Source organism: Bison bison, unplaced genomic scaffold, assembly GCF_000754665.1.
Source record: "Bison bison bison isolate TAMUID 2011002044 unplaced genomic scaffold, Bison_UMD1.0 scf7180017864182, whole genome shotgun sequence".
Classification (NCBI taxonomy): domain Eukaryota; kingdom Metazoa; phylum Chordata; class Mammalia; order Artiodactyla; family Bovidae; genus Bison; species Bison bison.
Window position 1 is genome coordinate 238732 of NW_011494754.1, and position 12874 is coordinate 251605.

The window sequence follows — 12874 nt, forward strand, 5'->3', positions numbered from 1 at the left end:
TCTTCTAAGGGATTCTTGCCCACAGTAGTATATATACGGGTCATCTGAGTTAAATTCACCCATTCCAGTCCATTTTAGTTTGCTGATTCCTAAAATGTCAATGTTCACTCTTGCCATCTCCTGTTTGACCACTTCCAATTTGCCTTGATTCATGGACCTAACATTCCAGGTTCCTATGCCATATTGCTCTTTACAGCATCGGACTTTACTTCCATCACCAGTCACATCCACAGCTGGGTGTTGTTTTTGCTTTGACTCCATCTCTTCATTCTTTCTGGAGTTTTTTCTCCACTGATCTCCAGTAGCATATTGGGCACCTACCAACCTGGGGAGTTCATCTTTCAGTGTTCTACCTTTTTGCCTTTTCATACTGTCCATGAGGTTCTCAAGGCAAGAATACTAAAGTGGTTTGCCATTCTCTTCTCCAGTGGACCACGTTTTGTCAGAACTCTCCACCATGACCCGTCCATCTTGGGTGGCCCTAGATGACATGGCTCATAGTTTCATTACCCTCATTAGTATTCATACTCTTATGGAATTCCTTCCCTTTGATTGTGGGCAGGACCTGTGAATTGCTTCCGACCAGTAGACTATGGCAATAATGATGAGATGTGACTATATTTCACTCTATAAGCCTCTCTCTTTCTGGCAGACTTGCTCTAGGGACTCTCTCTGTCTCTCTCTAGCTTACTTTGAAGAAATAATTGGCCGAGGTGGGAGGCTCAAGTGCAAGCAGCTGAAGGGTGGCTTCTAGAATCCAAGGCAGCCTCCAGCCAGCAGTCAGCAACAAGCCAGGGCCCTAAGTGCCAAACCCAAAAGAAATAAATTCTGCCAACAACCTGAGTGAGCTTATAAGAGGATTCTTTCCCAGTCTAGCTTCCAGATAAGAACACAGCCAGGCCAACACCTTAGCTGCAGCCTTGTGAGACCCTAAGCAAAGGACCCAACTGGGTCTGCACAGATAATCAGTATCCCATGTCCCTGTCTAAACACTGGGGAAAACTAACAAGGGAGAGTGACAGCTACACTAAAGATACCTGAATAACCTCTCTGGCTGTAAGCCTGCCTGGGGACAGGTGATGAACTTCGTTACCACTTAAGGTCCCCTCTATCTGTAGCATTTAGGGCTTCCTCACATACCTTGATGTCTCCTTAACATTTTCTTTACATCAAAGTAAAGCTCAGAAACATTGCACACAGTATGAAGGTCCAAAGAGAGGGCCTCTGGTTGTTCTAGCTTCACAGCCCAACTCCTAGAATAAGCAGAAACCAAGACTTCTTCAGTATAAATTCCATTTAGCTCTGTATACCCATACCTCTTTCCCTCCTGAAGTCATATAGGACTCACCTGCTCAAAGTATCTTTCACATCCTATGAAGAAACAAAGACAAAAGATAAGTGTGGGAACATCAATATTTCATGGGACTTGGCATGTGAGGCTGTTCTCTCTAAATACTCCTTCCAAAGAAGTAAAAAGACTAATCCTGGCCTTAGATATTGATGAATACCTAGAGACGATGATTTCCATCCTGGCCCCATAGGATAGTCAGCATATCAGGATGTTTATCTGTTACCTTCCTTGTTGAGCTCTGTGGGGAGTGGCAGTGTCTGCAATCATGTCTCTCTGTGATGTGGAAGAAGACCAGGACCTTTGTCCCATGCTCCCTCTGGAAAGACTTGCTTTCAGTGACCTCATTTCCTTCAGAGTGAGCCCATATTAGAGACATTTATTGCAAAGGTCCAAAGTGGTGAACCCAGGCTTAAGCCCTGAGACTGGGCTACTATGTAGCAGCAGGTATCACATGGTGATGGGGCATCAAACTATATTCTCATCCTTACAGTGTGACCCCTAGTTGTGTTAGTAGGAACAGGAAAAAACAGCTACAGTCATAGTTTAGTTTATTGTAATGGGCTGGATCCAAAAGAGCTCTGGAGGGCTCTACAAGCAAATCAAGGAAAAAGTTATCACTCATTTTGATTGCCCCACTTTGTCACCCATCAGTCATCTGAAAGGGTATTTCAGAAGACACTTTCACAGTCAGAGTTTTGTAAACATGGTACAGAAACAAATGGTAGCCAAAGTTGTCCCATGGTTCCATTTAGCCAAGGAACCCACCATAGCCATATTATTCCTAATTCACCTAAAGCCACTCTATAGACTGGTGGGGGCCACCTTGCAAACATTGATGTGTATCTAAAAGGAACATTAAACTTAAATTCCCTACACTAATGTGCCATTTTTGAGTGAAACAGGCAAGCCTCACCAAGCTTCCTATGGTTCCTCACCATTTTCCTGCTGAAAAATCAAGAACAAATACCTTCCCTCCTTTCTCCAAGTGCATGGTCTTACCTGAAGCAATTTCTGGGCTGAGCCCTGACATTTATTCTCTAGTTCCAGGATGTGGCTCTGGAGTTCATGGTTCTTCTGTTCAAGATTGGCCTCATTGTCCCTCAGTCTCCTCAGAGTTTGCTCTTTTTCTTTCTCCAGTTTCCATAGATAAGACTTCTCTTCCTCATGAAGGAACCTCTGGAGAGTCTTAAAGTCAGACTGGATTTTTTGTTTCTGAACCTCTATCTTCTCCTTGAGTCAGGAAAAGTGGAAACAAACCAAATGCCCATTGATGGATGAACTGATATGCAATATATAGATACAGTGGAATACTATTCAGTCTTAAAAAGGAATGGCATTCTGATACATGCTACAATATGGATGAATCTTAAAGACATTATGCTAAGTGAAGTAAACCAGAAAAAAAAGAGCAAATATTTTATTATTCCAGTTATATGAGGTACCTAAAATTGTCAAGTTCATAGAGACAGAAAGTAGAATAGTGGTTACCAGGAGTTGGGAGGAAGAAGGAATGGAACTGTACACATACAAATAGTTAAACAGTACATTTTGTTATGTATATTTTAACACATACACACACAAAAGTAAGTTTGCTCAGCTACCATAAGATTATTTTCCCATGACTCATTCAAGCTGGAAAACTGTCCCATTGTAGAGTCATGCCTGGAAGGCAGATATTCAGATGTGGGAGAGGTTATCACAATTCTCTAGAGTCACCTATTTCCTTATTCAACCAACATTCAAAAGAGATGGGCAGGAGTGATAACTAATTTAATCATGGGACTAGAACCAAGGTCAAAAAATTTATCAGTTAAAAGGATAAAAATGAGTTTTTATTTGAGATGTAAGAAGGTAGCTCTGAGTCTGAAAGGATTTCTTGAAACAAAAGCTTATAGTGAACATCACCAAGGCCGGACTTTAAGGCACCCAAGCTGACAGGAGAGTCCATTATTCTCAGCAGCGGGAGGTCTGGGTAGCAGACTTTTGTCATAGTTAACTATGAAATAGTCATCCAGCAACCCGGGTCCATGTACTCAACCTTATGTGTAAGAGTGACAGAAGCCACATGATACAGCTTGTCAGACTCAGCTTTCATTTGGTGAGAGAATTGCAATCTCCATGGATGATTTCTCAATTCATACAGTGTTTCGATGGCTGTGATGTTGTGGTTGAAGGGTCATTGATGGGGTTTCCATGTATATATTAGTTGTAATCAAGATCCTCCCCACTGTCTAAGATCCCAGAAAGGAGAGAGGTAAGAGTGTCCTCTGAGAGCTTAAGTGTAACAACCATACCTAAAAGATTGGAGCAGAGAGGTTGGAAGGTTGGAAGAGACCTCTGAAAGAGGCAAAATGTCTCACTGGCCTGTGGGATTTGTCTGCAAGTTGATGAATTACATAAATATTCTGTAAAGAAATGCATCTCTGATCAGGGGGAGGCTGGTCAGCCATGAAAATAGTCTTATAGACCTGAGAGTCTGTAGTAATAAGTGTATAGGTTCTTGGAGCACTTGGATCTTACAATCCAAGTAGATTTCCTTCATCAGCTTCATGAGCTTCAGTAATATGAATCTCAACCTGGAGTGATTGTGTTTTCTTAGCGGTCACAAAGGTTGATTTCTGAACTTGTAAGGCTGAGAGCCACAACCTGTACTGCGGTACATGTGCCCTGTACTGCAGTACGTATGCCACAGCAATAAGGTTAATAAGGCCTTCAAATCAGGAAGGTACTTGGAGATATTAAGAACCGAAACTCAGTGACGAATGACTCTAGGTAAATGGGCATACCAGTTCTGCTTCTCCTGACTGAGGTTTCAGAATCCTAGCCAACTACTACTGAAAGGTTGAAGGGGTTGGAGATAAATTCTCATAGATTTTAGACAACGAGGGGCATAAAAACAGTAGTCTCTTGTTTGGATTTTGTCTGTTTGGTCTGGTTTAGTGACAGTAAGCTTTCACTATGCTCTGCCCAATCACCCCCTATATCTAAGCTCTAGGATGGAAAATAGCCTGAGATGAATAAGCCCAATCTCTTACATTCCACTTGGTTATTTGCTCTGCCGTGAACACCTTCAGGTTCATACATTCCTCTTCCAGTTGCCTCAGTTTTGTCACAGCTTGCTGGAGCTTTTCCTGAAGGAAAAATTGAATGAATAAAGTCTATTCAGCAATTCATTAGCCACCTAAGGGGCAGCCCAGCCCTCCAAGACTATTAGAATAAAACTGAATATGCATTGAGTCCTCACACTTTGCCAGGAAGCATGCTAAGGACTGTGTTTTGCTGTTGTTGTTCAGTCGCTAAGTCGTGTCCCACTTTTTGCGACCCCGTGGACTGTAGGCTGCCAGGCTCCTCTGGAAATCCAAGGGATTTCCCAGGTGATATTACTGGAGTTGGTTACCATTTCCCAAAGATCGAACTGCATCTCCTGCATTGGCAGGTGGATTCTTTACCACTGAGCCATCAGGGAAGCCCAAGGGTTGTATATACAGTAACATATTTGATTCCCCTGGCAACCCTGAGCAGTTAGTAGGATTTTTAACATCATTTCTGTGCTGCAGAAACAGGCTTAGAATGGGGATAAATAACTTGCCCAAAGTGCTGTAACTGGTGGGTGGTTGGACCGTGATCACAGTTCATCTGCTGACCCAGAGTCTGAGTTATACCACCACCACTAACAGTCTTGCCAGGGAAATGCTGCACATAAAACAAGATAAAAATCACCTAAAAATATTTTATTTAATAATGTACTGACCCAAACAGAACCAATGCCAGAGTGTTTGGCATACAGGGAACTTTGTATGTATTATGGTGAGTCAAGAAGGAAAGATTAGGCTGCCAGCCAAAGTTATTAGAAACAGTTAATGGAGGAGGGCGGGTCTGAGGCCTTTTGAAAAATGGTATCATGAAACCATTTTCAAGTGACTTAGTATCCATATCAAGCTTTTAGGTTATTTTTCAAAACAGTGTCTCACATTTTCATGGAAAGAAAGTTTAAGCTAAATCAAATTGCTAGCTGTGATCAATACTAAAAGAATCGGCTCCTGTCCTAAACCCAGTAAGTATACTCATTAATTCTTGCATGCTGTCAAGAAAGGGCTCTGCAGAACTTGTTAGCAAGTCAGTATTGCAGTTGCTATGTGCCAAATGCTATTCTAAGCTTTACATGTATTATGTCCTTAAGCCTTATAACAAACTCCTGAGCATGTATATTGGGGAGGAAGGGAACTACTCTTATCCCCATTCACAGTTAGGGAAACCAGGGCATGAAGACATTAAATAACTTGCTCAAAGCCACCCATCTAATAAGTAGCTGAACTAAGATTTCAAACTAAGCAGTCTAACTCTCTAGGCTTAGAATCATCACCCCATGGTGCTTCTTTTACTACTTGGTGGGGAAATAATTCCAATGGGAATATCCCCATTATAGCAATTAACTGCTCCATGGAGTTTAAGGAAGAGCTGTCATGTGCTGCGGAGAAGGCAATGGCAACCCACTCCAGTACTTTTGCCTGGCAAATCCTATGGACGGAGGAGCCTGGTAGGCTGCAGTCCATGGGGTCGCCAAGAGTTGGACACGACTGAGCAACTTCACTTTCAGTTTTCACTTTCATGCATTGGAGAAGGAAATGGCAACCCACTCCAGTGTTCTTGCCTGGAGAATCCCAGGGACGGCAGAGCCTGGTGGGCTGCAGTCCATGGGGTCGCACATAGTCAGACACGACTGAAGTGACTTAGCAGCAGCAGCAGCCATGTGCTAAGTGGTGGTCAGTATTGGCATACACTGATGGAGGACTCAGAGCCTTAATAGAAGATCACCTCCAATTCAGGGAAGGGGGGGACAAAGAGCTCACACTGGGGACAACAATTTTCTCAAATCTAGGCAGGACAGAGAAGGAATAGGCAGCAAGGCTATGCCCACTAGGTTCCATGATTGCAAAGGTCAGTCTTCCTTTACATGATTTTTTAAAAAATGGCTTTGTCTTTTTATTGGAATATAATTGCTTTACAATGTTGTCAGTTTCTGCTGTACAAAATCATGAATCAGCGATTTGTGTATATATATATCCCCTCCTTCTTGAGCATCCCTCCCACTGCCGCCTCCCCCTGCCCCGCCACCCCCCATTCCACCTGTCTAGGTTGTCATCATAGAGCACAGAGCTGAGCTTCCTGTGCTATACAGCACCTTCTTGCTAGCTTTCTGTTTTACACATTAGTACTGTATTTTGAGTGAGTATATGCTTTGAGTGAGAAACTCACGAGTTACTAGAAACCTCACTCTCTGCTTTATCCTTGATGACCAGTCACTTCCAAATTCTTCCACTCACACTCTTTCCTGAATCTGGCTTAGAACTGATCTCTTCCCACTTCTCACAGGAATAATCTGAATTTTACTGCTTAGTATTCCTTTCATTGTATCAGTACCAGAATGTTCTTTTGATTGTTAGCCTGATCCTTCACTCTGTAGATGAAAATCCCCCCATGGCCAGGACTACTCTGGGCTAGGATGCAAACCTGATTTTCATTCCCATAACATCACTTGCCTCCCCTGCATACCCCTGGCCTAGTCACAGCAAGTCAGGTATGCTCCCATGGCTGTGCCTTTGCACATGTGGTCCCCTCTGTCTGGAATGTCCTCTCCCTTCTCCATACTTCTATTAATATATTTGGTTAATTTTTATGTATTCTTCAACAGTGATTCTTGGGAAGATTCCTTAGTTACTACTCCGTACCCCTTAGTGCTCTGCCCCATCATCCAAATCAGGGGACTCCAGGCAGCCTTTTTGCTGATTTGTCTTTCCTATTAGACTGTAAGACATCTAAAAGGTGGTGTGTCTTTGACCCCTGTGTTTTCAGACTCTTTCCCATGGTCTTGCACATTGTTGTCATTGTTGTTTCTCAAATTACACACACGGTATGAAGCAATAAAACATGCAGGTGTGCACTGAAGCACATGGCATTCTAAAGCAGGGAGGAGTTCATCAGAGCTAGAAAGGATAGGGACAAAAGTGACCTTTGGGACTTGATTTAGTGAGGACCCATCATTCTACTTTTCAGATGAATGACAGGATATAGGATTTCAAGATCCTAATCTTGGGTTTCAGGCCAAATAATCTCAGGTCTCAGGGGGCAATATGAGGCCAAGTACTCGCCGAAGCCCTGTGGGCCACCACTCACCTTGTAGCCTTGGCATGCTTCTTCCACCAGAGCTGTGGCATGCCCTTTGTGCTGTGCTCCACGATCACAAAGCCAGCAGATGAGCTGGCCCTCGTCTTCACAGAAAAGGTGGAGCTTCTCTCCATGTTCCTTACATGACATTTCCTGGTCCATCTCCTTGATGACTTCGATGAGATTTCCCAGCTGCTTGTTGGGTCGGAGGCTCGCCATGGTAAATGGTGCTCGACACTGGGGACAGGAGAATGTCTTCAGCCCTGGTGTCATCCGGTTGAGGTTCTCAAAGAAGCTCACTATGCACACGTGGCAGTAGCTGTGTCCACAGCTGATGCTCACTGCGTTAGTCATCAGGTGCAGGCAGATGGAGCAGGTGGCTTCCTCCCTCATCTTCTTTGAGGCCATGGCTTTTCCTGTAAAGCTCCAATACTGAATCTAGACCCAGAGATGAAGTAATCAGAATTTTCCCACAGTGATGGAACTTTACCTCTCCTGAGTCTCTGTGCAATACACTGGTTGCCACTAGTTTCAACAGGTCATGGAGTCTTCTCTAGAGAGAGAAGAAATAGGTTGGAATTTAGACGCATTGAATGTAGCTGTGTTGTGGAATATGATCGTGACTATTACATGTGGCCACTGTAATTACAATTAAATAGAATTTAAAATTCTGTTTCTCGCACCTCTTAGCCATATTTAAATTGCTTAATAGCTGCAGGTGATTGGTAGCTATATGAAAGCCCATATGAAAGCCCAGAGAACATTCCATCATTGTGAAAAGTTTTCACTGAGAGAGGGAGAGAAACCAGGCTGACTTCCTCAACCAAAGCTGTAGCAAGAGAGAGAACTCAGTGAGGGACTGTTTAAGTCTTTCCCCCTCTAATGAACATCAAGAATAATTAGTACCAGAATTGTTTCTTTGTAACTGGTAGTAACACTTAGGTAAAGGGGTGGTCTATTAAGGATTTGATTGAGATGATCAAATTTGACTCTAATTAAACCCTCACTCCTACCCCACAAAGAACAAAAGACACCATAATAAAGTCCCTAGTGGAAACCTAACTGGATGATAATGAAAGTAAAAAAGACAACCAGAAGAACAAGTAAAGAAATCAAGTTCTTTTTCCCCCTCCCAGACCTGAGTAAAAGAGAATTGGAAAGAGAGCTGGGAAAAGAAGGGGAGTAGAACTCCTTGACAGCTAGGGAGGTGACTGTCTCTTCTCCAGGCAGGACTTGTCTCTCAGGAGTTCAGAGTGACTGGAACACAGGGAGTTTGCAGAATCCAGGATAGGGGAAGATGAGAAGCAGATAGGAAGGCAGGGCCTCGCAACCGTGAACGCTTAACCCCTAGGGACCTGACAACCAATAGACAAAGGAGTCGACCCTCTCACGCACAGCTTAGACTGCTTTGGGAACCTGGCCCAGTTCCCTGCTTCCCCATTCCTGGGAGTTTGTCAGGGAGGGCAGCAGAGGATGAAGAAGTTGAGAGTGGCCTTTCCTTTGAACTGACAGGGCCAGAATCAAAAGCAAGGATTCAACTAAAATTACTGGATAGGCTATGTCCCTCTAATAACCAGGACCAGTCTCTTGGATCCAAAGAGAATTTCTTCTGGAGATTTCTGTTCTTTGGCAGGTTATCTTCCCCAAGCGATACACTAGGCTCCTCTCTGCCACTGGTGCTGTGTTCCCAGGGGAGAAGGACCTCCCCTCCTCTGAGGCCCCAGGGTGCCTGTCCTGGACCTTCACTCACCTCACATTCTGTATCTTCAGAGATTCAACATGGAGTCTGTCGAAAAAGTAAGCAGACCGGGTGTGAAAGCCATGAAGCAAACACCTGGCTATTTTCAGAGATCCAGCAACTGTTATCAGGAAACAACATCCCCCTGCCTCTCCCTTACCGCCGCCCATCAACCAACACACACACACACACACACACACACACACGCGCGCGCGCGCGCGCGCGCAGCCTGTCACGCACCCAGTCTCCCCCATCCCCTCCTCCAACACACGTCTCCTATCCCTCCGTGGAGAAAACATGAGAAAACATTGGTCTGACCTTTTCCAGTCCCTTCTCCACACAGCAGACAGTCACATATTGGCGGCTAGTTCCCTCCGTAGCTGCTGGTTCCGAGGTCTGGGTGAGGAAGTTAACTACAAACAAAAGTGAAACTACTTCAGAAGGCGGGGCCCTGTAAGATCCAGGGAGGAAACTGGTGAAATGGCCGTATCTTTGGCACTCAGCTTGTACCGAAAGGGAGGGGAGATGGTAGGAAAAATATTTTTCTTTTACAGCAATAAAAAGAAGGAACAACTTAATAATTTTGTTTTGATAACCCAAGTGATGTGAAATTTCAATCCAAATATGTATAAAAATTGGCTTCTGGTGACAACTTACCAGGGTCTATTTCTCTCTCTCTTTTTCTTTTCTTTGCACCCTCCTCAGCACCAGAGTTCTCAGAGCTCTTTCAGTTTCCAGGAGGTGAGATGGGTTTACCTCTAGTTCATCTTTATCACCCTTTGGGATCTCAGTTTTATTGGTGGTAGTGGAGGTGTCTTCTTTTAGACATATCACCTTTGCAGGATCTGGGCTTTGATTTTAGATTATCTTTATTTTCTAATGTAAACAGTTTAAGCTATAAATTTCCTTCTAGGCACTGTTTAGTTGCCTCTCACAAAGTTATATATGCCTTATTTTCATTATTCTATAGTTCAAATATATTATTTTTATTATGATTTTTACATGGTAGATTAATTTAGAAGTATGTTGCTTAATTTCCACAAATTGGGGGCTTATGTGATCTTGGTTCCCTGACCAGGGTTGGAACCCAGGCCCTGGCAGTGAAAGCACTAGAATCCTAACTGCTGGACTGCCAGAGAATCCCCAAGACAACATATGCTATCTGATTTAAATTCCTCTAACTTTACTGACTTGTATAGTGACCCAGAATATGTCTATCATTATGACTATAACCATATGTACTTGAAAAGAATGTGAATGCAGATATTCAGTATAATTCAGTATAATGTTCTTTAAATACCAATTTGTTCAAGGTGATAGATAGGGTTTTTCAGTCTTCTGTGACTTTTTAGATATTTTATCTAGTTTTTATATCACTAATGAAAGAAAGATATTAAAATCTCCAACTGGGATTAAAGAATTGCTTATTTTTTCCCTTTATTTCTTTCCATTTTTGCATCATGTATTTTGAAGGCTTGTCAGTAAGCTCATACATATTTATGATTATGTTTTCTTGATGAAAAAAGGACCCTTTTATCAATACAGAATGGTACTCTTTATCTCTGGAAATGCTCTCTGTCTTAAACTCTATTTTTTTATTAATATAGACACTCCAATCTTTTTATGCTTACTGTTTGCATAAGTGTGAAGTGTTAATCATTCAGTCGTCAGTCGTGTCCTACTCTTTGAGAACCTGTGGACTGTAGCCCATCAGGCTCCTCTGTCCATGGAATTCTCCAGGCAAGAATACTGGAGTGGGCAGCCATTCCCTTCTCCAGGGAATCTTTCTGACCCAAGGATTGAACCCTGGTCTCTGCATTGCAGGCAGATTCTTTACCATCTGAGCCACCGGCGATGCCCTTACTGCTTGCATAGTACCTATTTTTCTATACATTTATTTAAGACTTATTTGTGTTTTTGTATTTCAGGTGTTTTTCTTCTAGCTAACATATGTTCAGTTCTGGCATTTTTTAAATCCATTCTAATAATCTTTGCCTTTTAATTGGAGTATTTAAACAATTAACATTTAATATTAACCTTTATTCTTCTTCCCTTACTATACTGGCTAGGGCCTCCCAATAGTGAATATAAACTGAAATAGTTGGCATCCTAGTTTTATTTCTAATCTGGGGGGAAGGATAGAGGTGGAAAAAACTTTTGATAATTTGTCATTTCATATATTTATTGTTATTACTGTTTTCTTTTACATTTAAAAATATCATTATGGGGGGAGGCGGGGTGCGGGGCTGGCTCCTCCGTGTGCGGTTGTGTGGGGCGGCCTCAGGCAGCCCCGGAGCGGCTGACCCTCTGCCTACAGGGACCGGAGTTGCGAGGCGGCTGCCATGGCGGGGTCGGAGAGCCAGCTCAAGAAAATGGTGTCCAAGTACAAATACAGAGACATAACTGTACGTGAAACTGTTAACGTTATTAGTTTATACAAAGATCTCAAACCTGTATTGGATTCATATGTTTTTAATGATGGCAGTTCCAGGTAACTAATGAACCTTACTGGAACAATTCCTGTGCCTTATAGAGGTAATACATACAATATTCCAATCTGCCTGTGGCTGCTGGACACATATCCGTATAATCCCCCTATACGTTTCGTTAAGCCTACTAGCTCAATGACTATTAAAACAGCAAAGCATGTGGATGCTAATGGGAAGATATGTCTTCCTTATCTACATGAATGGAAGCACCCACAGTCAGACTTGTTGGGGCTTATTCAAGTCATGATTGTGGTGTTTGGAGATGAACCTCCGGTCTTCTCTCATCCTACTGTTTCAGCATCCTATCCACCATACCAGGCAACAGGGCCACCAAATACTTCCTACATGCCAGGCATGCCAAGTGGAATTTCTGCATACCCATCCGGGTACCCTCCCAATCCCAGTGGTTACACAGGCTGTCCTTACCCACCTGGTGGTCAGTATCCTGCCACAACAAGTTCCCAGTACCCTTCCCAGCCTCCTGGTGACCACTGTTGGTCCCAGTAGGGATGGCACAATCAGCGAGGACACTATCCGAGCCTCTCTCATCTCAGCGGTCAGCGACAAACTGAGATGGCGGATGAAGGAGGAAATCGGTCGTGCCCAGGCGGAACTCAATGCCTTGAAACGAACAGAGGAAGACCTGAAAAAAGGTCACCAGAAACCCGAAGAGATGGTTAACCGTTTAGATGAAGAAGTAGCTGAGGTTGATAAAAACATAGAACTTTTGAGAAAGAAGGATGAAGAACTCAGTTCTGCTCTGGAGAAAATGGAAAATCAGTCTGAAAACAATGATATTGATGAAGTTATCATTCCCACAGCCCCACTATACAAACAGATCCTAAATCTGTATGCAGAGGAAACTGCTATTGAAGACACTATTTTTTACCTGGGAGAAGCCTTGAGGCAGGGAGTAATAGACTTAGATGTCTTCCTAAAGCATGTACGTCTTCTGTCCCGTAAACAGTTCCAGCTGAGGGCTGCTGCTGCTGCTGCTGCTGCTGCTAAGACACTTCAGTCGTGTCCGACTCTGTGCGACCCCATAGACGGCAGCCCACCAGGCTCTCCTGTCCCTGGGATTCTCCAGGCAAGAACCCTGGAGTGGGTTGCCATTTCCTTCTCCAGGTCATC

General features: G+C 43.3%; 1 protein-coding gene and 1 pseudogene across 3 annotated transcripts in view; one reads left to right on the forward strand and one right to left on the reverse strand.

Moving 5' to 3' along the window:
- The window catches only part of TRIM38 (tripartite motif containing 38), a 27480-nt gene that overhangs the window by 5453 nt on the left and 9153 nt on the right, over window positions 1-12874 (reverse strand). The window contains exons 2-8 of one of the 2 annotated variants that reach the window (XM_010843450.1): window positions 9573-9667; window positions 9267-9302; window positions 7526-7954; window positions 4387-4482; window positions 2351-2581; window positions 1349-1371; window positions 1141-1253 (exon numbers count right to left, since the gene is read on the reverse strand). In XM_010843450.1, coding sequence (XP_010841752.1) covers window positions 1141-1253; window positions 1349-1371; window positions 2351-2581; window positions 4387-4482; window positions 7526-7924 — 862 coding nt within the window. In that variant the 5' untranslated portion in view covers window positions 7925-7954; window positions 9267-9302; window positions 9573-9667. Of the gene's footprint in view, window positions 1-1140; window positions 1254-1348; window positions 1372-2350; window positions 2582-4386; window positions 4483-7525; window positions 8070-9266; window positions 9303-9572; window positions 9668-12874 lie in introns of both variants that reach the window. The other variant, XM_010843449.1, reaches the window with a different exon arrangement.
- The window catches only part of LOC104991138, a 4030-nt pseudogene continuing 2645 nt past the window's right edge, over window positions 11490-12874 (forward strand). The window contains exon 1 of the transcript XR_825573.1: window positions 11490-12722. The product of XR_825573.1 is annotated as a tumor susceptibility gene 101 protein pseudogene (transcript). The remainder of the gene's footprint in view (window positions 12723-12874) is intronic.